We start from the raw sequence: 23,592 nt of genomic DNA, 5'->3' as shown, positions 1-23,592 counted from the left end.
GCCTGAGTCTTTCTTGCTGCTGGGTCTCTCATCTTTCAATCCCTGGTCCCCAGGGCTGCTGTGGCGGAGCTCCAGGGAAGATGTGGTTTTTAACCTTTGCTCTGTGTACTCAGAGGTTGGGAGCCTAGAGATTTTCTGCACATCAGGAAGTAGTCCTTGAGCACATTATCCTAGTGAGGCCAGTGATAACATCCCCTTGGTCCCTCCTGTCTGTCTTATTGGCCAGCCTTGATCTCTGGCTCCAGATCTCAATTCTTTATTTCAAAAGGCTCCCAAATTGGCACATCAGAGTGAGAAACTCCCTGGCCCATGCTGAGTGCCTTGCAGGCTCTGAGCTAGCTGGTCTCCTGTCCCAGCTGTTACCCTCCCCTCAGTCGGCCTGCCTCCCTTTTTCCTCTCCCCCAGGTCATAGGTTGGCTCTGGACATGATGAGGCAAGGTCTCCAGAGGAAGGGAGCTACCGTCCAGTTAGGAAAGGGTGGCTGAGGCTTCTCTGCCAGGGCCTTCCCTTGACACTGTGTAGGACCTGATGGGTGAGGGCCTTACTAGGTGCAATCTGTGGGCCACAACAATGAGAAGCAGTGGTGCCACAGCCTGCCTCCCAGCCAGAGCCCTGCCAGGTGGACCTCAGCCCCACTCTTATTCTTCTAAGTATAGAGCAACTGGATCACTCAGTTCTTCTTCTCTCATCCTTACCCATGGGCTGCAGAGGACAAACCATGTCATATGGGAAGCCCCCACCAAACTCTGACAGGTCCCAGCAGCTGTTTGTACTTGGCACATGGTGTGGAAGGACGGGTGACCCCTCCTATGGCAGCCAATCTGGACGTGATGGTGGAGTTTGAGGCTCAATGAGGCATGTTGCCATCCAGCCCTGCCTCCCATCCTTATGCCCAGCTCTGATGTCATCAGCTCCAAGCTCAGCCTCACTAGGCTTCCCACCCTGTCTGCTGTACTCAGCAGCCCCCAAGATGGGTGCTGCGTTCCTCTCTAGATACCCAGTGGTGTGGTGAAGGAATAAGCTTGAGAAGCAGGGACTTCTCTGTCCAGGTCCAGGGTCCTCAGGTCCTGCCTGTCAGGCCAGCTTAGGTTCCATTTGCTCACCCCCTGCCTCCCCAGGACTTTCTGACGGACCTGATGATGTCAGAGGTGGACCGCTGTGGAGACAATGAGCATCTCATCTTCCGTGAGAATACACTGGCCACCAAGGCCATTGAGGAGTACCTCAAACTGGTGGGCCAGAAGTACTTGCAGGATGCACTAGGTAGGGAGGGGGTGGGCTGTCAGGTGGGCAGAGGATTGGTGTTGTCTGCCCAACCTTGACTCCTTCCTCCCTGCCCACCTGGCCACAGGTGAGTTCATCAAAGCTCTGTACGAGTCAGATGAGAACTGTGAAGTGGACCCAAGCAAGTGCTCAGCCGCTGACCTCCCTGAGCACCAGGGCAACCTCAAGATGTGCTGCGAACTGGCCTTCTGCAAGATCATCAACTCCTACTGGTCAGTGCTCACCCCATGACCCTTTGAGGACATTGCGTTCCCTTTTGGACCAGGCCTTCCTGCCCTGTTGTCTTGCCTGTCTTCTCTGCTGTCAGAGTGCTCACAGTGTGCTAGGCACAAGGTCAGAATCCACCTGCTGCCTGACTCACTGAGTTACTGGGTAGCCAGACTCCTGTCCTGGTCTTTTTTGGGCTCTCTTGAGCATAGGAGAGTATTCCAGAATGTCAACAAGACACAGTTGAAACTGTAATAACCTGGACACAGCAGTCGAGTGCCTGGTGAGCACCTTTGTGCGTGTGTTGCCCAGGCTACAGCATGGAATGGAGCTGGCCAGGCTCTGTTCAAGCATCCACCAGAGATGACTCCTCACCCATCCTAGTAGTAATGGTGCTCATGTCATGGGCTTGTGATCAGGCCCAGCAGGGACATGTGTACGTATCTGAGCACCAGTCGGCCTAGGACTAGAAAACAAAAAGAAAGGGGTGGTTTTAAATAGAGCAGGGTCTGCAGGCCACACCAGCCCCAGAACAGAGCAGGTGCACATGGGAGTAGGCTGCTCACATGGAACCATAATCAGAACTTGGAATGGTCCTGGTGACCTTACAGGAAAGCTAACTTCAAAGGTAGCTTCTTGTTCCTGGACCCATGTGTGACAGCTGTTGACCTGGTGCCAGGTACATCCTTGCTGTGTGGTGGCACATGCGTGTCATGTGTGTAGGTGGGCTTCCTGCCAGCCTGAGTGATCATTCTCACACCAAAAGAGCCACCTAGGCTTCAGCTTATGCCACAGCTGCAGCTCAGGGCTGGTGTCCCCTCCTGTCCTAGCCCTCTGGTTCTTTTACTCTCCACCCTCCTTATCTGTCACACTCCTGTCCTAAGGCTTTATACCTGTCCCTCTGTGGCCCGTCATCGACCATATGTGGTCTGCTTATCCCTCCTGGGTCCCTTCTGTTGAAGCCCTGGTCCCTTTGGAATGGGATCATGTCTGCATCTGAATGAGTTTCCTACACAGGCTGGGAGCACTCTGGAGGCAGGTGGGTCCACCAGCTCAGGGCTAGGCATGCAGAGAGCCAAACAACAGGCAAAGACAGGCCTGCTAGGTGAGCAGCCTCCTGGGGAGGGGGTTGAAGGGAATGGCCAGGGCCAGGATGTTGGGTGCCCATGTGCCCAGTCTCTTAGCCATTGTTACACAAGGTACTCATCTGGGGCCAGTGGGACACCTTGGAGCCTGGGGGCAACCAGAGAGCCTTGAACTATTTGGGAACATTCTTTTTATCCCCCACTGGGCTGGGACACCCTTTGTCCCCCATTCCTGGGCAGCTGAGTGTGGGTCACAGGAAAAACATTTCTGTGGACAAGGATTTTCCATTTTCTGTTTCTGGCATCTGTCAGATGCTTCTTTCTTTTTGGACAAGGTCATCTGTAGATATCATCACTCAGTACCTAGGTGTCCCTGCCCAGTCCTATGCCAGGTGCTTTGAGAGGCCCAGGGCTAAAGACACTCCCACTTCCTTTTCTCCCTAGGCACCCTCAATTCCACTGACATTCATTACTACCGAGCCTGCTGGGTTGGCTGCTGGGCTTGCCCTAATGAGCATTTCAGGCCTAGCAAGCCCTCTGTGGCCTTGGCACCTCAGCCTGAAGGTGATTCTGTGAGCTTGGCAGGGTACGCTTTGTTTTCAGTTTAGGGGACAGGATGCTAAAGCCCAGGCAGGGCCAGGGTCTTGGTCAGGTCACCCTGAGCTTATGACAGCAGGCATAGACAGGGTTTAAGGATCACCGGGCCTGGCCTGCCCCAGAGTAGAAAGGTGGGAAGGTCACTTATAGATGGGCCAGGTGGGCATGACTGTGGCTGGGCAGAATTCCCAGTGGAGCCAGGAACCCTGTGTTGGTCCTCTGACTGTGTCACCCTGAAGAAGTTGCTGCCTTTGTTTCCATCCCATCTAGAGCATGGCAAGCTGTGTTCTCCCCTGTGGTTAAGGGTGGTCTCTCCATTCACTCCAAGCTCTGCATAAAACCTTACTTTCCTATGACAATGTTCAGGCAAAGGGAGTGTCTCAAAAGCCAGTGATGAGAACACAGGCACAGTGATGTGTCCCTGTCGGTTTCCTCACTACTCCACCAAGTGCCTGCCATTTCAGTGGAAAGATGTGTTACCGCTTGGGGGAGGTGATGAGGCGGAGCCGGCTCCCCAACTGAGCTTGTCTCTCAGCTCAGTTGGCCCTTTCAGTGAGAGTCCACCCTAACTGAAGCTTGGGTCTCCTGCTTGCTGAGCATTGGCTCTACTGCCCTGGGCTGGGCACTCTCCTGCGTGGACTCAGCTCCCCAGGAGCCCTGCCTGCTGGGTAACTGACAGGCTGAGTGACATGCCCAGAGCTCCAATTTCATACACCTGCGGGGGAGATGTAAGGGTCAGAACTCAGGGTTCCATGCAGCCCAGATCTGTTCTGGGCCCCTGTCTGATTACCAGGACCACCATCGTCTGTCCCTATGCAGTGTCTTTCCACGGGAGCTCAAAGAGGTGTTTGCCTCATGGCGGCAGGAGTGCAGTAGTCGTGGCCGGCCGGACATCAGCGAGCGTCTCATCAGCGCCTCCCTCTTTCTGCGTTTCCTCTGCCCAGCCATCATGTCACCCTCACTCTTCAACCTGCTGCAGGAATACCCTGATGACCGCACTGCCCGCACCCTCACCCTCATTGCCAAGGTTACCCAGAACCTGGCCAACTTCGCCAAGTGAGTGCCTTAGCCTGTGGTGGGCAGAGACAGCAAGGTTGGAGTCCACAGAGATACCGCCTATGTGTTTCTGCCCCCCGCAAACTGGGCTGGGGTGACAGGCCCTGCTTTTGTCCCTGCCATTCTCAGTTCTTCCCTTCCCCCTATTTTAAAATAAAACCTCCTCCACACCTCATCCTCCTAGTAAAAGTACTTGCCATTTTGGTACATTTCCTTAAATTTCAAAGAGGAGATATTTTTCCTTCTGCTCTTTTGAATTAACATATTATCCATGAGGATTCTTCCATGTCCCTTAACATTCCTAAGCTCCATTTTGAAATGAATGACCAATGTTCTTCCAAAGCAGAGCAGCCCGGGCCTCTAGCACATTTCCTGGGCGTTTGGACAGTCAGGTTGTTTAAGACTGACTCAGATTAATGCTGTCAGGATGTCTTTACTTATAATGCACTTCTGGTGTTTTCAGCTGCATTCTTAGAGCAAGTGGGTAGAAGTGGAAGGGCTGGGTCATTTTGTCATTCATTCACAAAGTGTGGGTTGAGCCCTGTTTCAGGCTATCTTCATAGATAAGTTGGCCCTGGTTCCAGCTCTCAAAGCTGAGCACATTAAACAGGGAGACATAGAGTAAAAGCAGTATATAGTCATATACCAGAGACCAAGTCACATATCAAGAGGGCCCTGGGTTTGTGGGGAGAGAAGACAGGAAGGCCTCAAATGATATGATCTCCCAGCTGCATGTGAGGGTAAGGCATTCACCTGGCTCGAGGGGAAGCAGGAGCAAAGACTGGTGTATCAGGGAGTGCCATGGTGCTATAGAAATGCACCAAGTGGAGCATCAAGTGCCAGGCCAGGAGAAGCAGAAGACGAGATTCAAGAGGACAGCAGGGACCAGAGGGCCACACAAGGCAGAGGGAGCCACCAAGGATTTTAAATAAGCAGGAAGATGGTTCAGCTCTCTTCTGGATCTGAAAAGAACACTCAGTCAGCAGGGGGATGAGACCAGAGACCTGGAAGGAAAGTATAGCCATGTTTTGTCAAAAAGCAAGGTGGTATAGGAGACAGTGACTGCAAGTGATGTGGTCAAGGTAGACAGCAGGCCTTGCCATTGGGGTTGAGGAAGGAGGACCCAGCAAATGCCAGGCTTCTGGCTCGGGCATCTATGCTTAGAATAGGAAGTTCAGAAAGAAGGCATGAGTTTGGGGAGCCATCAGTGGCTTCAGAGTTGGCCAGGATGAGCAGGAGAGACTACAGGGTGGGGAGGGGTGTTCTGAAAGAGCAGAGACCTGGGCCAAGCATGGATCAAAAAATCATCTGTGCACCTAGCATTGCAAATTGGAGGAAAAGAGGAAGGAGACTCTAATGGGCGATAAATGGGGAGTCAAAGAATATTCTAGATCTTGTGGTTACAGGTCTGAAAAAGGGTCACCACTTCTGGTCTTGATATCCTGGGTCATGGCAGGTTCAGTTGTCTTAGAGCATCAGTGGGTGGGAGCTGGCTGCAGTGGGTAGTGGGAATGGGAACTGAGGGAGTGGAGTGACTCAGAGAAGGGGCCCTCACCCTGGCTGCCCTCTCTTCCCAGATTTGGCAGCAAGGAGGAGTATATGTCATTCATGAACCAGTTCCTAGAGCACGAGTGGACCAACATGCAGCGCTTCCTGCTGGAGATCTCCAACCCCGAGACCATCTCCAATACAGCTGGCTTCGAGGGCTACATTGACCTGGGCCGCGAGCTCTCCAGCCTGCACTCACTGCTCTGGGAGGCCGTCAGCCAGCTGGAGCAGGTGCCTGTAGCTGTGGGTGAGGGTGGGTTCTAAGGCCACCGTAAGCCCCAGGGCAGCCATGAGGTCAGAGGGTTTGTCTCTGTGGCATGAAACAGCCCACCCAGGTGCCAGTAGCCCTGGGTTCCAGCCCAGGCCCTGTAGAATACACTGGGTATCTCTGGGCTCTGTTTTCCTTTATGGACAAGTGTCACGTTTGCTCTCTGGCACCTGCCAGAGCACTCAGTATTGGGGCAAACCTTTCTAGGGCTGGGACTGTGGCTCAGTGGTGGAGCTCTTGCCAAGCATGCACAAGGCCCTGGGCTCAATCCTCAGCACTGTAAAAACAGAATAGGAAAAAATAAAATAAAACCTTTTTAGAATTACCCTTGACTGTCAGTTGGCAAGATAATTCCCTCAGCACCTCTGACATTGCTTTGGTCACTTGGACTGAGTTCTTCTCAGCCTTGAGTTCCACTAAACCCCCAGTGGCCTCACAGTGAGCAGTTTCTTAGCATTGGCCTGCTAGAAACCACTTCTCAAATATCTGTTGCTTTTCAGGTCTCCAGGGTCCATTTTACAAAAGTAGTTAATACTGAAACCAGGTAGAAAGGCCTTCCTGCCTCCTGGTCCATTTGAGGTGACACTCAGAGCACTCTGGTATGCCACCTTCTAAACATGATCTTTGCATGTGTAGCTGTACACATGCAGGTGCAGACATTTACAGTTCTCCTCCCTTTTGTTTTCAAGTGAAAACTTCTAGTGTACACTGATGTTTCTCACTATCATAGGCATCTGTCCTCATGTGCATCCTATACCACCACTGTGCTAAAAAACAGGTGTAGACTTCCCTGTCCCATGAACAGTTTGTTCCATCAGTCTCCTAGTGACGTATCTGTGGGTTAGTCCCAGCTCTCCACCGAAATGGCTGCTGTTGCAATCGCAGTTTCTCTCATTTATATCCCTTTGTCTTTGTCTGTGAGAGAAACATGAGGGAGATATGGAAATGAAGGCCAAGCCCCTCTCTTCCTCTAATTCTGAGCCCTCTGCTACAGCCTACACCAGTCACTGTCATTGTCACCACTTGCCAAGCTCCTGTGCTGATCACTGTCCCATGGATCTCACAGCTAAGTAGGAAGTATGGAAGGTAATCAGCATTGTTACCCAGGTGATATGGTGCAACAAGGATTTGAAATCAAGCTGTTGGCCTCCACAAATCTGTTGACTATGAGATTCACTTTTCTTCTCTTATTTATGCATGCGTTTTCACAAGGGACTTTGTGCAAAAGCAGTGGCCTCCTCCTCTAGCTCAGCTCCATAGCCCAGAATCCTCTGCACCATGTCTGAAGCATGACAAGGTTTAGAAGGGCCAAGGTCCAGCACCAGTTGATGCCTGCTCTGTGCCTAGACCATCTCCACTGGGTTTGGGTCAGCCCACTTTGTGGAGCAGATAGTAGAGGGACTCCTTAGAAGCCTCTTGGATGGAGAGGTATAGGCTGGGAAATTCTGGGATTCCAAGCATGGGAATCCAATTCTGGGATTTCTTCTTTGAGGGTACCAGAGCAGGACAAACTAATGTGAGGCTTGGACTAGGTCAGCATCTCTTCCTGTGGGCTTTGCATTCCTACCCCAGAAATAATCTAGGGAGCTGGTAATAAATGCAGATTTACAGATTGCTTGTCCTTTCTAAGACCCTCTGGGTCTGACTGTGGGGTCCAGGATCTGCATTGCTTATAGGCTCCTTGGTGGTTTTGAACCACAGTGACTGCAGCATACCTAACCTCAACAAGTGGCCTTAGTAGGTCACACCTGGCTTTTTTTTGTGTCTTTGCAGAGCATTGTGTCCAAATTGGGACCCCTGCCTCGGATCCTGAGGGATGTCCACACTGCACTGAGCACCCCAGGCAGCGGGCAATTCCCTGGGACCAACGATCTGGCTTCCACACCGGGCTCTGGCAGCAGCAGCATCTCAGCTGGACTGCAGAAGATGGTGATCGAGAACGATCTGTCTGGGTAAGAGCTCCTAGGTGTGCTGAGTGTAGTGGGGCATGCATGCAGATTAGGCACAGCCCATCTCTGGTCTCTGATATGATTGTTTAGGAAACAAGCCTGGTCAGACTCTAAATGTTTGATGCAGGCCCTAAGTGGTAAACCTCCATTTGAAAAACCAGGGAAGTCTTCCTGGAGAAGGAGATGGTGTCATTTTTTTACCTTTTCAGGAAAAATAGCATTTCCATTGGTGGAAAAGTCCTTCTAGGTAAAGGGGCAAGCACAAGCAAGGGCCTGGAGAAGAACAATCTGTGTTCAGGTACAATTCTTGGTCCCATACACCTTCAGATCCCCTGTGCTTGTTTGAAGCACTCATTCTGGTATCTCCTGGACCTGTATCAGGAGCTCCTTAAGTGGTGCTTAAGAGTGTGTTCAGTAGGAGCCCAGGTGGCTCTACTGGGCTTTGAGACTAGGACCCCAGAAAACAGAGGTGCTGAGATCCAGCCTCCCTGAGCCCTCAGCTCTGGGTGCAGGCTGCTCAACATAAATAACACACAGTGCATTGGGAGGCAGGTGCTTTTGAATATGTCAGTGTGACATTTCATTAAGAAACTTCAGTATTCGTATGGAACCATGTATATTCCTCCATCTCCTGGCAGGGGCCCCTTTTAAACCTGCTGGTGAGGTCAAGGCTGGTAAGGCAGAGTGGGGAGTGTGATTTCCTTCCCAGGTGCTGGCAGCATAGTTTTGCAGCAGGGGAGGGTGTTGAGCTACATCTGGAGGGTGTGGTGCCCAGAAGAGGCCATGGTACCAGTCCTGGTCTCTCTTGAGTGGGTTTTGTTTGTTTTTTGGTTTGTATGTTTGTTTGGAGGTCTGTTCACTTCACCTGCTAAATGAAGCAGAGCAGAGTGACAATGTAAGCGTTGAGGAAAGCATTAAGGACACATGACCTGGGGTGTGGCATGGTTAGCCCAGACCCACAGCTGATCTTGGCTTGTCCCCGTTCTTTCTGCTACCTTTGTCCAGCTCTTCCCTGCCCATGAGTGCTGGGGCTCCAAGTGCTGGCACTGCCTTGTCTTGGGGCCATGGTTTCTGCTCCATCTGAGGCCAAGCTGATAGTGTCTTCCTATTCTAAGCCCGTGTCAAGCTCCCCATATCCTTGTTGCTTCTTACCCACTCATAGAACCCTGTTGTTGCCTACATTCTTTCCTCCAAAACCCACCTGGGCCCACTTCAGTTGTGCTTGACCTTTAGGGAGGGTCCAGGAGAGGCTGCAGACAGTTGTGTCATGAGGAGGACCAAGGGCTGTGGTAGACTGAGGGAAGGTAGAGCCTGCTGCCAGGTTCAGATTCATCACCTGAGCTATGCCTTTGATGCATCTTCCTTTGATTCTGTTTTTGCCAGGATTTACAGCCCCCGCCTGCCACTCAAATAGGGAGTGGCAGCAGGAGGCTGGGCAGGGGAGGGTTTCACCAGGCCCACACTTGGGTTATCAGTCTGATTAGAAACAAGAGGGAAAAGGCAGAGGGTGCCCCGTGATTTTGAAATTGGAGTTCTTAACACAGGATTCGCAGATTAACTGAGTGCCACTGAGCTGTGGGCTGGGGCTTAGCTAAGGGGGCTGTCCAGAGCATGCCAGGTCCCAGCACCCATTGGGCAAAGGGCTTGCCAGGCAGCCTGGCTTGGAACTAGCAGAGCTGGTCCCTAGAGCAGAGGTTCTGTGTGGAAGCAGTCATCTCAGCCGCTGTTCCCTGGGACTACCCATTCTGCTGGCCCAGCTCTCTCCTCCCCGGCCCTGGCGTTGACTGCCAGGTCCTAGCAGGTTGGCGGGTGCTGTTGGTTTGGACCCGCGTGGCTGCACTCACAGTTCTTCTTTTCCCCTTCTTTCCCTGTGTGTGCTTGTCTCCCTGCAGTCTGATAGATTTCACCCGGTTACCGTCTCCAACCCCCGAAAACAAGGACTTGTTTTTTGTCACAAGGTCCTCCGGGGTCCAGCCCTCACCTGCCCGCAGCTCGAGCTACTCGGAAGCCAACGAGCCTGATCTCCAGATGGCCAACGGTGGCAAGAGCCTGTCCATGGTGGACCTCCAAGACTCCCGCACACTGGACGGGGAAGCAGGCTCTCCAGCGGGCCCTGATGTCCTTCCCACCGATGGGCAGGCACCCACAACTCAGCTGGTGGCTGGGTGGCCAGCCCGGGCAGCACCAGTGAGCCTGGCAGGGCTGGCCACTGTGCGGCGGGCAGGCCAGACACCAACCACACCGGGCACCTCTGAAGGAGCACCTGGCCGGCCCCAGCTGTTGGCACCACTCTCCTTCCAGAACCCTGTATACCAGATGGCCGCTGGCCTGCCGCTGTCACCCCGTGGCCTTGGTGACTCAGGCTCTGAAGGCCATAGTTCCCTGAGCTCCCACAGTAACAGTGAAGAGCTGGCGGCTGCCGCCAAGCTGGGAAGTTTCGGCACCACTGCAGAGGAGCTGACTCGGCGGCCTGGTGAGCTGGCACGGCGACAAATGTCACTGACTGAGAAGGGTGGGCAGCCCACGGTGCCACGGCAGAACAGCGCTGGTCCCCAGCGGAGGATTGACCAGCCTCCACCCCCACCCCCACCGCCACCTCCTGCTCCCCGGGGCAGGACGCCCCCCACCCTGCTGAGCACCCTGCAGTACCCACGGCCCTCGAGTGGAACCCTGGCATCAGCCTCACCAGATTGGGCTGGCCCTGGCGCCCGGCTGCGGCAGCAGTCCTCATCCTCCAAGGGGGACAGCCCAGAGCTGAAGCCACGGGCGGTGCACAAGCAGGTCAGTGCTGTGGGTCGGGGCAGGCCGGACTCTCAGTCCAGGGGGTGTCACGCACCGTGTCATGCTCCTTCTCGGTCATTTCACCTCACCAGCACCCAGCTGCCATCTCATGCTGTGATGCCTCATCCAGCCCCATCGCTGGCCTGCTATGCACACTGCTCCCTCCACTTGGAACCAGGGGCATCGTGGCCTCAAGGGACACCAGGGCCCTCTGCCATTTCCCCCAAATAAAGACTTGGATTGGGGAGCAAGTGGGGAGGGATCCATTTTTTTCCAGTTCCAGGCCTGTTAAAGCCCATGCCTAGTGCTGGAATCAGCCTGGCCCCTCTCTAGCCTCTACTTTCTTCCCAAACTGCTCATATGGGCTGAGTTGGCCACCAGGTGCAACTGCCGCAAGTGTGGACGATCCCTGTCACCTAAGGGTTGCAAGCCATGGGTCGGTGTGCTTGGGTGACTGCCCAGCCCAGCACCAGCTGCCCCTCAGCTCAGCCTACTGTGGTGCTCCCAGTGGCAGCAGGGTGCAATGCTCAGGAGCCCCCAGGCTATAGACTATCTCTGGCTGCCATCCAGGAGATAGACAGCTAGAAGTCCCCTCCTGTCATGCTTCTGAGCCACTGTCCTTGTGGCTTGCCCACGGTTAGTGTCTGCCCTCTCCTCTTCCCTCTGTCTCCTGCAGCCCATCACAGCTGTGTTTCATTATAGGGCCCTTCACCCGTGAGCCCCAATGCCCTGGACCGCACAGCCGCTTGGCTCTTGACCATGAATGCGCAGTTGTTAGAAGACGAGGGCCTGGGCCCAGACCCCCCCCACAGGGATAGGCTAAGGAGTAAGGAGGAGCTCAGCCAAGCAGAAAAGGTAAAGCTGGACCCGGGCAGGCGGGCTGGGTGGGCCCTCATTGAGCGGGTACTGCTCATCTGAGAATGACTAAATCTCCATGTCCCCTTATCCCACGTGGGGCTGGGGGTCAGTGGGAGAAAAGCAGCAGGAGGGGTTTAGCTTAGACCTGAGGCTTCCAATACAGGCTGCATTTCAGCATCACCTAGGAATGGCACTGAGTCAGATTCTGGGACCTGGAGGCTGGAGCTCTGAGAGACCCCTTACCCTGAAGCAGCTGAGCTTCCAAGCATCTGGAGCTGGAGAACCAGGTGCCCAAGAGGCACCTGAGACCATTAGGGGGAGCTTTAGTCTTGAGGAGGCAGAAACAGGCTCTTGTCCCCAAGATAGCTAGAAGAGCTGCCCCACCCAGGCCTCCTTCTTCCAAGGATTATGCCTTCCCAGGGCCTGGGGAAAACAGTTACCAGGAAGAAAGGTGGGGTCAGCTTACTACTGATTTCTTCCTCCCAAGAGCAAAAAAAAAAAAAAAAATGATTCTAACAAATCTAACCCTCGTCCACCACACACCTCTAACATTTGGATGGGCCATGGGGTGCTTTGACCATCCTGCCAGGTAGACAGGAGGCAGTGCAGCTACCTCCCCACTTGCTGGAGATCAGGCTTGGGTGCTCTTACCCCTCAGGGCCTGGGACAGCCTGTGGCAGCCTATCAAGCAAGGTCCCAGGGGTCAGGGTGGCAGCGCTTCCTCTCCCTGGCTGTGGGTGAGGTCCATTTCCATGCTGCATTTGCCACTCTCCACCACTCCCTTGGTCTGCTGCATGCACCTGCTTTCACCATAATTGTGCAAAGGGGACCCAGGAACACAGCACACAGTGCTCCAAGAGTCGGAGTTTGGCAGGGAGTGAGGCGACCTGACGTCACCCCAGGCTCCCTGCTCCCCTCAGACCTGCTTCCTCACATGTCTAACCCCTTTTGCTTCTGGGGTTGCCCCTGCCTCCCTCTTGTTCAGAGGCAGCTTCCTCCTGTAGCCCACACAGCCTCCAGAAGGCATCTCTTGCCCCCTTGTGCCTCCCTTTGAGTCCTATACAGAAAGCCCAAACCACCTTGCCTTTACCTTTCACTTCTCTCTGTGCCACCACCTGAGATCCTGTCCGTAGGATCCTGTCCTTAAGATCTCAGCCTGCTGATCAGTCACCATATGATTCAGTCGCATCATCTAGGCTTCAGCTTCCCCTCCTGCAGAGCCCCCACTTCCAGGTGCTTAGGATATCTTCGTATATCTCAGGGTTTTAAAACCTTTGTTTATCATTAAAAGAAAGCTCAAGGTCCTAGTTACACTGTCCTGAGATTTGAGTTTTTGACTCTTCATCTCCCTTGTAGCTGTACTAGTCAGACTGGGAGGTTAGAGAGGAGAGACTCCTGGGTGGGGACAGGCTTGAGTCTCATCACAGCTACTGGGCCATTCCCCTCCCGGCTCCCTCCCACCTGTGCCCCACTCAGGCTGACGAGGCTGTGCTCTCTGTCCCGGGTGCTGTGCCGTGGCACTCTGCCCTCCTGGCAGGACCTGGCAGTGCTGCAGGACAAGCTGCGGATCTCCACCAAGAAGTTGGAGGAGTATGAGACCCTGTTCAAGTGCCAGGAGGAGACGACGCAGAAGCTGGTGCTGGAGTACCAGGCGCGGCTGGAGGAGGGGGAAGAGCGGCTGCGGCGGCAGCAAGAAGATAAGGACATCCAGATGAAAGGCATCATCAGCAGGTGAGGGCAGCCTGTCCACTGCCCTTGAGGCCGCGGTCTGTGGGCGAGCCTCAGTGCCCCCGGCCTGGGTAGTTGCTGATTTGCTGAAGGGGGAAAGGGGAAGGCAGCATCCCAGGCCATGGGGCCGTGCGCCAGTCCTGGCATATAGACAGCCCCCATGGTGCTGGCTTGTTGATGGCCAAGTGCAGAGTTGGGGAAAGCAGGAGGGAGGCTGGGCCAGCTCCTGGAGAGTCCTGCAGGAGTGTGGAAGCTGGGCTTGGGGTGTTAGGAAAGGCAGGACCCATTCAGAGCAGTATAAAGGAATGTCAGTTACGTTCTGTAAGTGAGGGTGGGAGGCAGGGGCCAGACACAATAACCCCCAGGTTTCTTTTTTTCATTTAGGTAATCACCACGAACTGTATTTTTACCTTATGCAAAATTACTTGATAACAGAGTTCAGAAACACATCTATTTTTAATTGTATCATTTTTTCAACTCCACCCCCAGATTTCTATTGAGAGGTCTGGGGGTATGTGTGTCAAGGTGCCAGGTGGGAAGAGTTGCTGTTCAGGGGGAGAGGGAAAGGGATAGTGACTGATTTGGGGTATGTTGAGTTTCAGCATGCCCGAGTTGCCTGGGGTACAGTTGGTTTTAATGATGTCTCTCATCTTTGTTGATGGCTTGTCAGGTCCTGTGTTGCCCCCCATGCCTCTCTTTCCACCTGTGGTAGGTAGGCAGATGAGGTACAGTGTAGGTGTGGCATCCAGGCCAACCCTCAAGGTCCCATCTTAGAGTACACCTTCTTATGGCACAAGAGGAAAGACATTTGGATTCGTATCAATTTACTTGCACAGTCTAAGACCCTGTTACCTGGACAGATCAAACAGATGTTTAGTAACCAGGAAGTTCCCTTACCTGGCCCCATGCTTTGTCCACAGTTGGCCCTTCCCAAATTCGTCCTGTTTAGACCACCTGCTTCTCTGTTCCTGACTACTGTGGCTTCACTAACTTGTGGTTATGTTCATTGTGCAGTGGTTAACCCTGAACCCGGTGACTAGAGACCTGTGTTCACTTAACCTCCAGCTCTGCTCTTGGCTCCCCTCGTGTGGTTCCAAGAATGGAAACATTTTTCACCCTGCCCACCTCCGCCTCTTTATACCTGTTCTCTGAGGTTTCTGCTCTAAATGCAATGGCTTACTTAACACGTGTATCTCTCCTAAATTATGCTGGTTAATCTCCTCCCTATTGTAAATGTCAGCGAGGTCAGTTTGGTTGATAGTGTTGTTTGGGTCTTCTGTATTCTTCCTGCTTTTTCTATCCACTTGTTTACTGCTGTTCTGCCAGTCCATGAGAAAAAGATTTTGAGGTGGCCAATCATAATTCATATAGTTCTTCTTTCGTTTCTATTGCTTTTGCTTTATTTATACTGAAATTCTATTCTTAGGTGCCTGTACTTTGAGCATTATGAACTATTGATAAACTGACCTCATTTTCATTATAAAATCACATCTTTATCTTTCATGATATGTCTCACTCTGAAACTTGAGTTGTCAAATATAGCCACACCAACTTTCTTTTGATTTGTGCCCTTTCATTATCCTTGTACCTTCAGCCCATTGTCTTAGATCATTTAAGCCACTACAACAGAATACCTTAGATTGGGTAATTCATAAACAACAGAAGTTTTTTGCTCATGGTTCTGAAGGCTGGCATGTTCAAAATCAAGGTACAGCAGATTTAGGGTCTGGCGAGGGCCCTCCTTTGCAGATAGTGCCTTGTGGGTATGTCCTTACATGGCAGAAAGGTAAACAAGCTCCCTCTGGCTTCTTTAGGGCACTGAACCCGTTCATGAGGACAGAGACCTCTTGACTTAATCACTCCCAGATGCTCCACCTATTAATGCCATCACCCTGGAGGTTAGCTTTCATGCTGTGAATTTGGGAGAAAACAGATGTTTAGACCATCACACCATCTATGTGTATAAATTACTTTATTGTTGGGTCTTCTTTTTAGCTAATCTTTTTTGCTCTTTAATTAAAGTGTTGAGACGTTTACATTTAATGTAGTCATTAGCATGATTTTGTTTATCTTGCTATTTGTAGCCTTTCTTACCTTTTTTCTGCCTTCTTTTGAATGGTGGATTTTTTTAATAATTCTGTTTTGTCTCCATTGTTGGCTTATTGGCTCTACCTCCCTACTGCTCTGGGCCCTAGGTGGCAAGCCTTCTCTAAAGGACAGTTCATTGTTTTGTGTGGTCTCACTGCAACTTTTCCACTCTGCTCTTGTGGCCGCCTGTTTCAGTGGTATGGGCTGTTAACAGCAACAGACTTTGGGCCCAGTTGCGCCCCCTCCCTTAGGCTATAATGACAGGGACTTTATCATCATCTTTGTTTCTCTATATTTATGTGCCTTTTCTCTGGCTGGTTCTAGGATAGTATTCTTGGGCTGGGGTAACTCCACAGTAGAGCACTTGCCTGATATACACAAGGCCCTGGGTTCCACCCTTAGCCCCTCAGGAAAAAAAATGTTTTTTCTTTATCACTTTTGGACAGCAGTTTGTTATAAGAAGACTTGGTCTGGCTTCCTTTGTTTCTTGGGCTTATTATGCTGTGGATTTGCAGATGTGGGGTCCTACTTCCCCCACCTTATCTGGGACTCCCATCACTCAGAGGTTGAGCTGCTTTGTATCATCCTTCATCGCACTGATGCTCTATTGTCTGTGTGTATTTTTTCTTAAATAATTTCTACATAGTCCAGTTTGCTACTTATTTCTTTTTAGTGTCAAATCTGCTGTTAACTTTATCTAATAATTTTTATTTTATTTATTTTGGATGTGGGTACTGGGGATTGAACCCAAGGGCGCTTAACCCTGAGCCACATCCCAAGTCCTTTTTATTTTTTATTTTCAGACAGTCTCTCTAAGTTGCTTAGGACCTTACTAAAGTTCATGGGGCTGACCTGAACTCCTGGTCCTCTTGTCTTAGCCTCCTAAGCCTCTGGATGACAGGTGTGTACCACCACACCTGGAAATAATCTTTACTTCAGATACTCTATTTTTCACCTCTAGAATTTGATTTTATCTTGACATTCTTAAACTTCTATTTTTTTGACTATGTAGGATATATGTAAAATAGTTGTTTTGATGTCTAATTCTGTCATCTGTGACATGTGAGTCTTTTTACTAATTTTTCTCCCCTAAAATAAAATAAATTTTATTTTATTTATTTTATTTATGGGAAAATAAAACCCATAACCAGGAGAAAAATTAGTAAAAAATTTTTGTTTGAATGCCAGACATTGTGGATTTGATAGTTTGGTGCTACATGTTTTGTGTTTGTTCTGGGTGACTGGGAAGCAGCTTTACCCTTCCAGGGTTCACTTTCAAGCTTTGCAAGAGTGGGTCTTGCTACTAGGCCTTCTTTGGCCCTGCCATTGAGGCAGTTTCCTTTTGGGGATCCCTGTCAGGGTCTCTTCCTTCTCTAACAGGTAGCAGTACCCGCTGTCCCTGAGTTTGATTTGTATAGTTCTTTCCAGTAGCTCTTGCCTAGAAATTTTCTCACATGCATGCTGCCCCCAGTATTCATGATTCATCTAAAGACCCAAGGGACCCCTCAAGAAACCTGTGCAGTTGTCTCTGCACAGTACTCTGCACACTGGAAAACCTGTCTTCACCTTTTCTGAACTTCCTATGTGTCCTCAGCCTAGCAAGGCTGCAGCTTCCCCTTCTCTGTTGCAGTCTGAGCCGGGGTCGCCTCCTTGGCTCACCTTCTCTTGGGAATCTATGCTGGTGCCTGTTTGGTATCTGAAAACCTTGGTTTCAGATATTGTGCTCAGTTTTCTTGTTTGTTTGCTTCTTTTTAAGGCAGGGGTATAAATCCAATGCTCTTCTAATATAATTTCCCTTAATCGATACCACCTAACACCCCCGCCCTGTACACACAAGCTCTTCTCAGTGTCCTGCCTCCCTGGAGAGGCATCTGCCTTGGCACAGCCTGGTCAACACTTCTAACAATGGTCCTTTGGCCCTCAGCAGCCATGTGGGGCACCTGCCTCAGCACCGCTGATCCCCTGGGCACCACCAAGAGTGGACCAGCTGGGCTGGAGGAATTGTGAGGGTGGGTGGAGATGGAAGTGTGGCCTTGAGAGTAGGTGGCTGCTCTGAGAAGTGTGTGGAGCGAGCCAGAGCCCACGGAACTCCGTTTCCTGGGGCACGCAGGACAGGGGTCTGCAGAGCAGTGGCCAGAGATAGGCAGAGGCCACAGGGGCTTGGAAGGCAGCTGTGACTGGTGTCAATGGCACCTAGACTGGAGTGAGTTGAGGCCAGGGGCTCTGGGAAAGGTAGACGGGCCAGAGCATTTCAGAGGGTTCTTCTCCTCATCTTCTCCATGTGCTCCTTCCAAGCCTGTCCTTCAGGGGCCTGAGGTACAGTTGCTGTCCTGGTCAGGTAGCTGCTCCCTGCACTGCATCCCGTGGACCCCAATTTCCCACAGTGCCAGTGTGGGGTGTAGTTGCTCTACGGCACGCGGCTTCCCATTCATTTTCATACCGCAAGTGCCTAGCACAGCAGCACACGACCTCAGTGAATGGGGGGTGGAGAATGTTCCAGAGCCTTTCAGACCCTGCATCTTCCCCTTGCACCATGAGTCCTGTGGTGTAGTACCAAATGCCTTGCTCTGAGAGTTATGAAGATCCACCCCTGTCCCACCACCTACCTTGGTTCCTAGAAGAACATCAAGAAAGGGACGGTCCCAGGGCCTTCTGGGGATTTGAGAGGAAGGAACAGCCGGACATGGCAGCCACTGGGGGGCCTCTGCTCCAGCAAGTGTGGGTGGCAAGTCTGTGGCCCAAGGAGGGACTCCTAATGTATGGTCCCCACCCCATGCAGGTGTGGTGGGCTTTCCCATAAAGCCTTACCCTTTCCTGCTCCCTCCAGTGCCAATCTGACTGTCCCTGTGTCTCCCAGGTTGATGTCAGTGGAGGAGGAGTTGAAGAAGGACCATGCAGAGATGCAAGCAGCTGTAGACTCCAAACAGAAGATCATTGATGCACAGGTGGGGAGCTTTGGCCCTTTGGTTAGCCACAGGTGATAGAGGACTTGGCATGAGGAGCGGGTTACTTGGTTTCTCCAGAATCCTTAGTCTACTTTGGCAGAAGCTGAGGATCTCTGCTCTGAGAAGCCTGTAGTCTCTTTGGGCCACAAACTCAGTAGCACAAGCTGGGGTGGAGGGAGGTGCTCCCTGCTTGCTGGAGCACTTTGTGGGTATACCCTTCACCAGGGAAGGTGCTGACTAAAGAGTGGACGCTACTGGAAGGGCTGGAGGCAGGGAGTTGACGGCTGACTGGGCAGAGGAAGCACTGGGTCTCTTGTTCAAAGCTGTGGCTTCCAAACTGCATTGAGAGAGGAGACTTGAAGGGGACACTGGCCCCAGTCCCTAACTCATGACTGCATACCTCCCTCAGTTGCCCAGCAGTAGGCCAGGTCTTGTTCAGATTATAAACTGCAAAGATGAGGAGCTGTGACCTCTGTGGGTGTCCATGTGCACATGAGTGCGATGCCTGCCCATGAGGCCTCAGGTGGCCATACACACCGCCGTGAGAGCTGCTCAGGTTTAAGAAGCAGGCACTGAGAGCTCAGTCCATGGTGGCACAGAGCCATCACCCCATTGTGCCAGCTGCTCTGAAGCCTGGTGCATGACCTGTGCTCTGCCTGTGGCACCCCGGCCCTCCCTGCCTGCCCAGCCAGCTCTTCTAGGTACCCTGGCCCCAGGGCACTTCACAGGGGCATGCTTCTCCCTGTGGCCTGAGCTCATCTTGGGCCTCCTAATGCCCTCCCTGCCCGCAGGAGAAGCGCATCGCCTCACTGGACGCTGCCAACGCCCGCCTCATGAGCGCGCTGACCCAGCTGAAAGAGAGGTACAGCATGCAAGCCCGTAACGGCATCTCCCCCACCAACCCCACCAAATTGCAGATTACTGAGAACGGCGAGTTCAGAAACAGCAGCAATTGTTAACCTGCCCGAGGAGGGAGGAACCTACCTAAGGAGAGGGGGACTATGGTGGCCCAGGGCAGGGTCTCGGCCGGGGAGGCGCCCCCACAGTTGCAGCCCCAGTGCAAGTGGCAGGAGGCCGAGGCGCCCCCTCCCCTTGCCCGCTGTGCAGGAGGCGGCCGCAGAGGGAGCGCGAGAGACTGCTGCAGCGCGAGGCGGGCCACCAGCCGCGCCCCTTCTCTTCCGCCAAGGAGCGTGTCTGGGTGCAGGCAGAAGAGACTGCACATGGGGGAGTGGGGACAGGGCTGCCAAACACATGTCTGTTGGTTACTGAATTTGATGTGTGTCACCTTCTCCTCCTTGACCTGGCCAAGTGCATGTACCCCACCTCACCAGGGAGGGAGCTGCTGGAGAGGGGGCAGTTAAGGGCCAGGGGCCACTTCTGTGGCTTCCTCTAACCTGCTGGGGGCCCAGAACTCTGGCGGCCAGGCCTCTGCCTTGTGGGGCCCAGAAACTGATGGGCTGGTTGGCAGGCGGAGAGATGTGGGAGGTCACCAAGGCAGGGGTTCCGTGTCCCCTACCTGTCTCTGCCCCACTTGCCACTGCATGCGGCCCATCGGGGACCCTGCCTGGCTGTGAGGAACTGAGGATTCACTCCCACCTGCCCCTGTCCCAGACTCGCACCATCACCTCTTCTTTAGTCACATTGCCAAGTAGACCTGTGAGGATCATGGCTTTTTCTTTGGGGCCTTAATGCCCGTGGGGAGGATCCAGAGCCTTCTACACTTGCCACGTGGGCCTGGGCTATTGCTCTGGGACGCCCAGAAGCCAAAGAGCTGGGCAGAGCTGCCCAGTGGCACTGTGCATTGCAGCTGCCTTCTCCAGGGCCCAGTGCTTCCTGGCACAGTGGCCCTGAGGGGAGTGGCCAGCTGGTACTGCCCCTGAAAAGGTGATCTTTCCTCTGATGGTTTAAAAGAAGAAATTCTAACCCTGCAGGCCCTGAGAAGGTGGATAACTGTGATTTTTTTTCCTTTCACAGTATGCATTAGAAACAAAAGCCCGCTTGCTCGCTTGCTGGAACACAGGGGCCTTTTAAATTGAGCGTGCGCACTGCATGGGAAATAGCGGCCCTGGAGGATGTTAGCCTTGCTCCCTCTCAAGACAGCAGCAGCCTGCACCGGGCCCGGCGCAGCCGCCCTCCTCACCCCTCCCGGCCCCAGCCAAGGACCCAGGCGCTGCAGACAGGGGAGGGGCACTCTCACAGCTGGGGCTGGCTTCCCTCAGCTCCAGGCTGTTCTGTAGCATATCTGCCCCTCCCCCCTTTGCGGAACATAGATGGGCAGGAGCTGGGGTCTCTTGGCCCCATCTGTTCCCAGGCCCTACAGATTCCAAGCCCTGGCCCTGGGTCACCTAGGCCAGGAGCTGGGGCCTTGGCCCATGGCAGCAGAGCCAGGGCTTGGCGAGCTGCAGGAGCCGCCACCTCTGTCTCTGGGGCTGGAAAGTGCCACAGAATCTCCCAGGAAGGGCAGAAGTGCTGGAGGGGTGGCCAGAGCCATGCTGCACCCCTTCCTGGGCCCATGGGCAGGTGACAGCGGCTGCTCTCGGGAGGGAGAGTTAGGCTAGAGACATGCTGGTGGAGAGGGCTGCACTGCCAAGGGCCAGAGACCTCAGGAAGGAAGGAGGTGGGGCTGAGGTCCTGCTGCCACCCCTTCCTGCCCCCATTCCTGTCCACAACTCTGCACCTGTGCATTTCAGACCAGGGTGGCCACACAGGCAGGGCCTGGCTCCAGGTGTGTCCTCCTCTGGCCAGTGTCATCTTCACTGCCAGGGAGCCCTGCTCACCTCCCCTACCCACCCCACCCCTCCCGCAGATGCCTCATAGCGTGACCTCGAACTGAGCACCTCTTAGCAATACAGGGAGGTCCCCAGGGCCTGGACAGGAGGGTGTGGGGGCCAGCTGCTGTGGCCGGTGCTGGCTACCCTTGGAGGGGGTTGTGAGCTCTCAGGCCGAGAGCCTTACTTACCTAGTGCAAAAACTGTAAAAGTGTACAGACTCTTCACAGATTTTTATCTTAATTGCAAGTCTGACGATTTTTGTAAATGTTCTTGGTGTTTGACTGTAATGTAACTATTTCACCCAAGGTTGTACATAGTCCTTTAGTCCTGGTGCTGCGAGGGCTGCCGGGACTGCTGCTCTCCTGATGGTTTGTATTGTATTTTGTGATCTAGAGAGAAGTGCTGGGCAGGACAGAGCGCTTTGGGATCCAGGGGTTTCTGTCTTTTCCCTCCTTCTGGCATTTACTTGTGGCTTTGCGGCATGCTGTCTGGGTGGCGGTTGATGGGGACACAGCCCTGATGGGTCCAGTAAAGAGGACTCCTACCTAAGGCCACAGGAAACTTGTGTTCCCAGGGCTGGGCCCTGCCCGCAGCCCGGGCTAGGGTTGCCAGAGGTCCCTGAGGAAAGGATGGTCCCTGCTCAGGGGAGACAAAGTCCCCAGATTGCTAGAAAAGGCTGCCCCTTCCCTGCCAACAGAGAAACCTGACATTTTTTTTGCTCAACTCATATGTTCAGGGTGAAGGAAACTGCCAAACTTCTTATAAATGAAGACTTTTTCTGACCGCCTGGAAGGGGGGTCCAGGGCCAGAGCTCCACACACACCCCCTCCCCCAGAGCACCTGTCCTGAGGGACACTGTTCCCTCACACCTGTCCGTCTGCAGGAGCCAGACCGTCCAGGGAAACAGCCCCTCTTTTCTACACACTCGGCCATAAAGCCGCCCCCCACCCCCCACCGTGTCCTAGTTCCCCCCTTTTGTAAGTATGTGAAAAGGAAAAAATGCAAATGTGGGAGTTTGGCTGGAGCTCCTCCTTCCAGCCGTGACTTTTAACCATGTAATAATGTACAGAGAAAGTTGTTGGTGTTCTAAGACTCTGTGTGGCTGTGCAATTTCTGTACATTTGCAATTAGAAATATTAAAGATTTATTTAGCTATTTTAATCCTGACTCGCCTCTCCATTTATCTGTGTCTTGAGTGATTTTATAGGAATGAGCCAAGTCTTGGGCTGCTGCTGCACTTGAAAGGGGCCCACGCTTGGTCCACTCTGGTGGGGCCAGGGCCGTACAACCCCTGAATCCTGCAGTCTCCAGCCTCACGCTTGGTCCACTCTGGTGGGGCCAGGGCCATACAACCCCTGAATCCTGCAGTCTCCAGCCTGGCAGTGCTCACTGGGTGACCTGGACTTGCCCCTCCTCCTCCAGGGTGGAGTCTCTGAAGACTCATGAAGACCCTCCCCAGACCCCTTGTGCTTGGCAGTGGGGGGTCTGTGGGTTCCCCTACCTCCAAGGAGATAGAATGGCCACTGCACATTCCCTGCAGCAGACCCCAGCTTCTGCCAGGCTCTGCATGAAATGACTTCCCATCCATCAAATCTAGCTCTAGGAAAGAGGGGATCAGGGAACACAAGAGGTTGACCCAGGGTCACCAGCCAGGCATGGCTGAGCTGGACTAAATATTCCCAAGGTTTCAACACCCACAAAAGCCAACACAGTCTCTCCCAAGCCAGACCCACCTGCAGGGTGGAACCAGCTTCCCTCATTGGGAATAAACCAGCCCCTGAGCCCCTTCAGCTGCACCTGCAGCACAGGAGACCCTTGCAGCCCTGGGCCCTGTCTACCTGCAGCAGCTCAAAGTCCCATCTTTCAGTGTGTTGTAACCCCCTAGGGTGAATGCATGGAGAATCCCGCTGTAGGAGAGCAAGGCCAAGCCCAATCCAAACCATCAAAACCTGGACAGACGCGACTGAGACTCTGCCAGGGCAGGGATATGTCTGGTCCATTGCCTGCATAGGTCCTCTGACTCCACCTGGGGACTGCCCCTGCCCCTTTACTCCAGCCAGCAGCTCCAGCCTAGGACAGCATTGTCTAAGTAGATCTGCCCCCAAGGGCCAGCCACCATGCCTTGTCCTCTGTCAAGTCCGCCTCCTCTTACAGCAGTCCCTGTCCAGAGATGATTCTGTCATGTCCCCTGGCCTTCCCCACCAAGATCAGGCCCTGTGTCCCTCCTCAGCCCCTCAGCAACAGTGTTCAAGCACATCAGTCTTGGGTCGACCCAGTGGCCACACTCTAGGCGGCTGAGTGCTGCAGGAGAAAGTAAGAGCCACATTCCAGTTCACGCTGTGCTCCCGGGGACGCCTGGTTGGCCCCAGCCAGCCAGCTAATGCTGAGAGCCAGGCCTCCTGCCCCTCGAGTCCCTCACCTTCCCAG

The 23,592-nt window shown here is 53.3% G+C and overlaps 1 protein-coding gene across 16 annotated transcripts in view; it reads left to right on the top strand.

The window, feature by feature from the left end:
• Dab2ip (DAB2 interacting protein) overlaps positions 1-22,326 on the top strand; it is a 183,066-nt gene extending 160,740 nt beyond the window's left edge. For 11 of the 16 annotated variants that reach the window (XM_076845548.2, XM_076845542.2, XM_076845555.2 and 8 more), the window contains 10 exons: positions 1,119-1,263; positions 1,352-1,496; positions 3,993-4,229; positions 5,807-6,008; positions 7,819-7,997; positions 9,887-10,775; positions 11,478-11,630; positions 13,171-13,364; positions 18,307-18,394; positions 19,186-21,931. In XM_076845548.2, coding sequence (XP_076701663.1) covers positions 1,119-1,263; positions 1,352-1,496; positions 3,993-4,229; positions 5,807-6,008; positions 7,819-7,997; positions 9,887-10,775; positions 11,478-11,630; positions 13,171-13,364; positions 18,307-18,394; positions 19,186-19,353 — 2,400 coding nt within the window. In that variant the 3' untranslated portion in view covers positions 19,354-21,931. Of the gene's footprint in view, positions 1-1,118; positions 1,264-1,351; positions 1,497-3,992; positions 4,230-5,806; positions 6,009-7,818; positions 7,998-9,886; positions 10,776-11,477; positions 11,631-13,170; positions 13,365-18,306; positions 18,395-19,185 lie in introns of all 16 variants that reach the window. The other 5 variants (XR_013090351.2, XM_076845543.2, XM_076845549.2 and 2 more) reach the window with 5 other exon arrangements.
• The last annotated feature ends 1,266 nt before the right edge of the window (positions 22,327-23,592 follow it).

Source organism: Callospermophilus lateralis, chromosome 2, assembly GCF_048772815.1.
Source record: "Callospermophilus lateralis isolate mCalLat2 chromosome 2, mCalLat2.hap1, whole genome shotgun sequence".
NCBI lineage: Eukaryota > Metazoa > Chordata > Mammalia > Rodentia > Sciuridae > Callospermophilus > Callospermophilus lateralis.
This window is presented reverse-complemented; position numbering and strand designations above follow the sequence as displayed.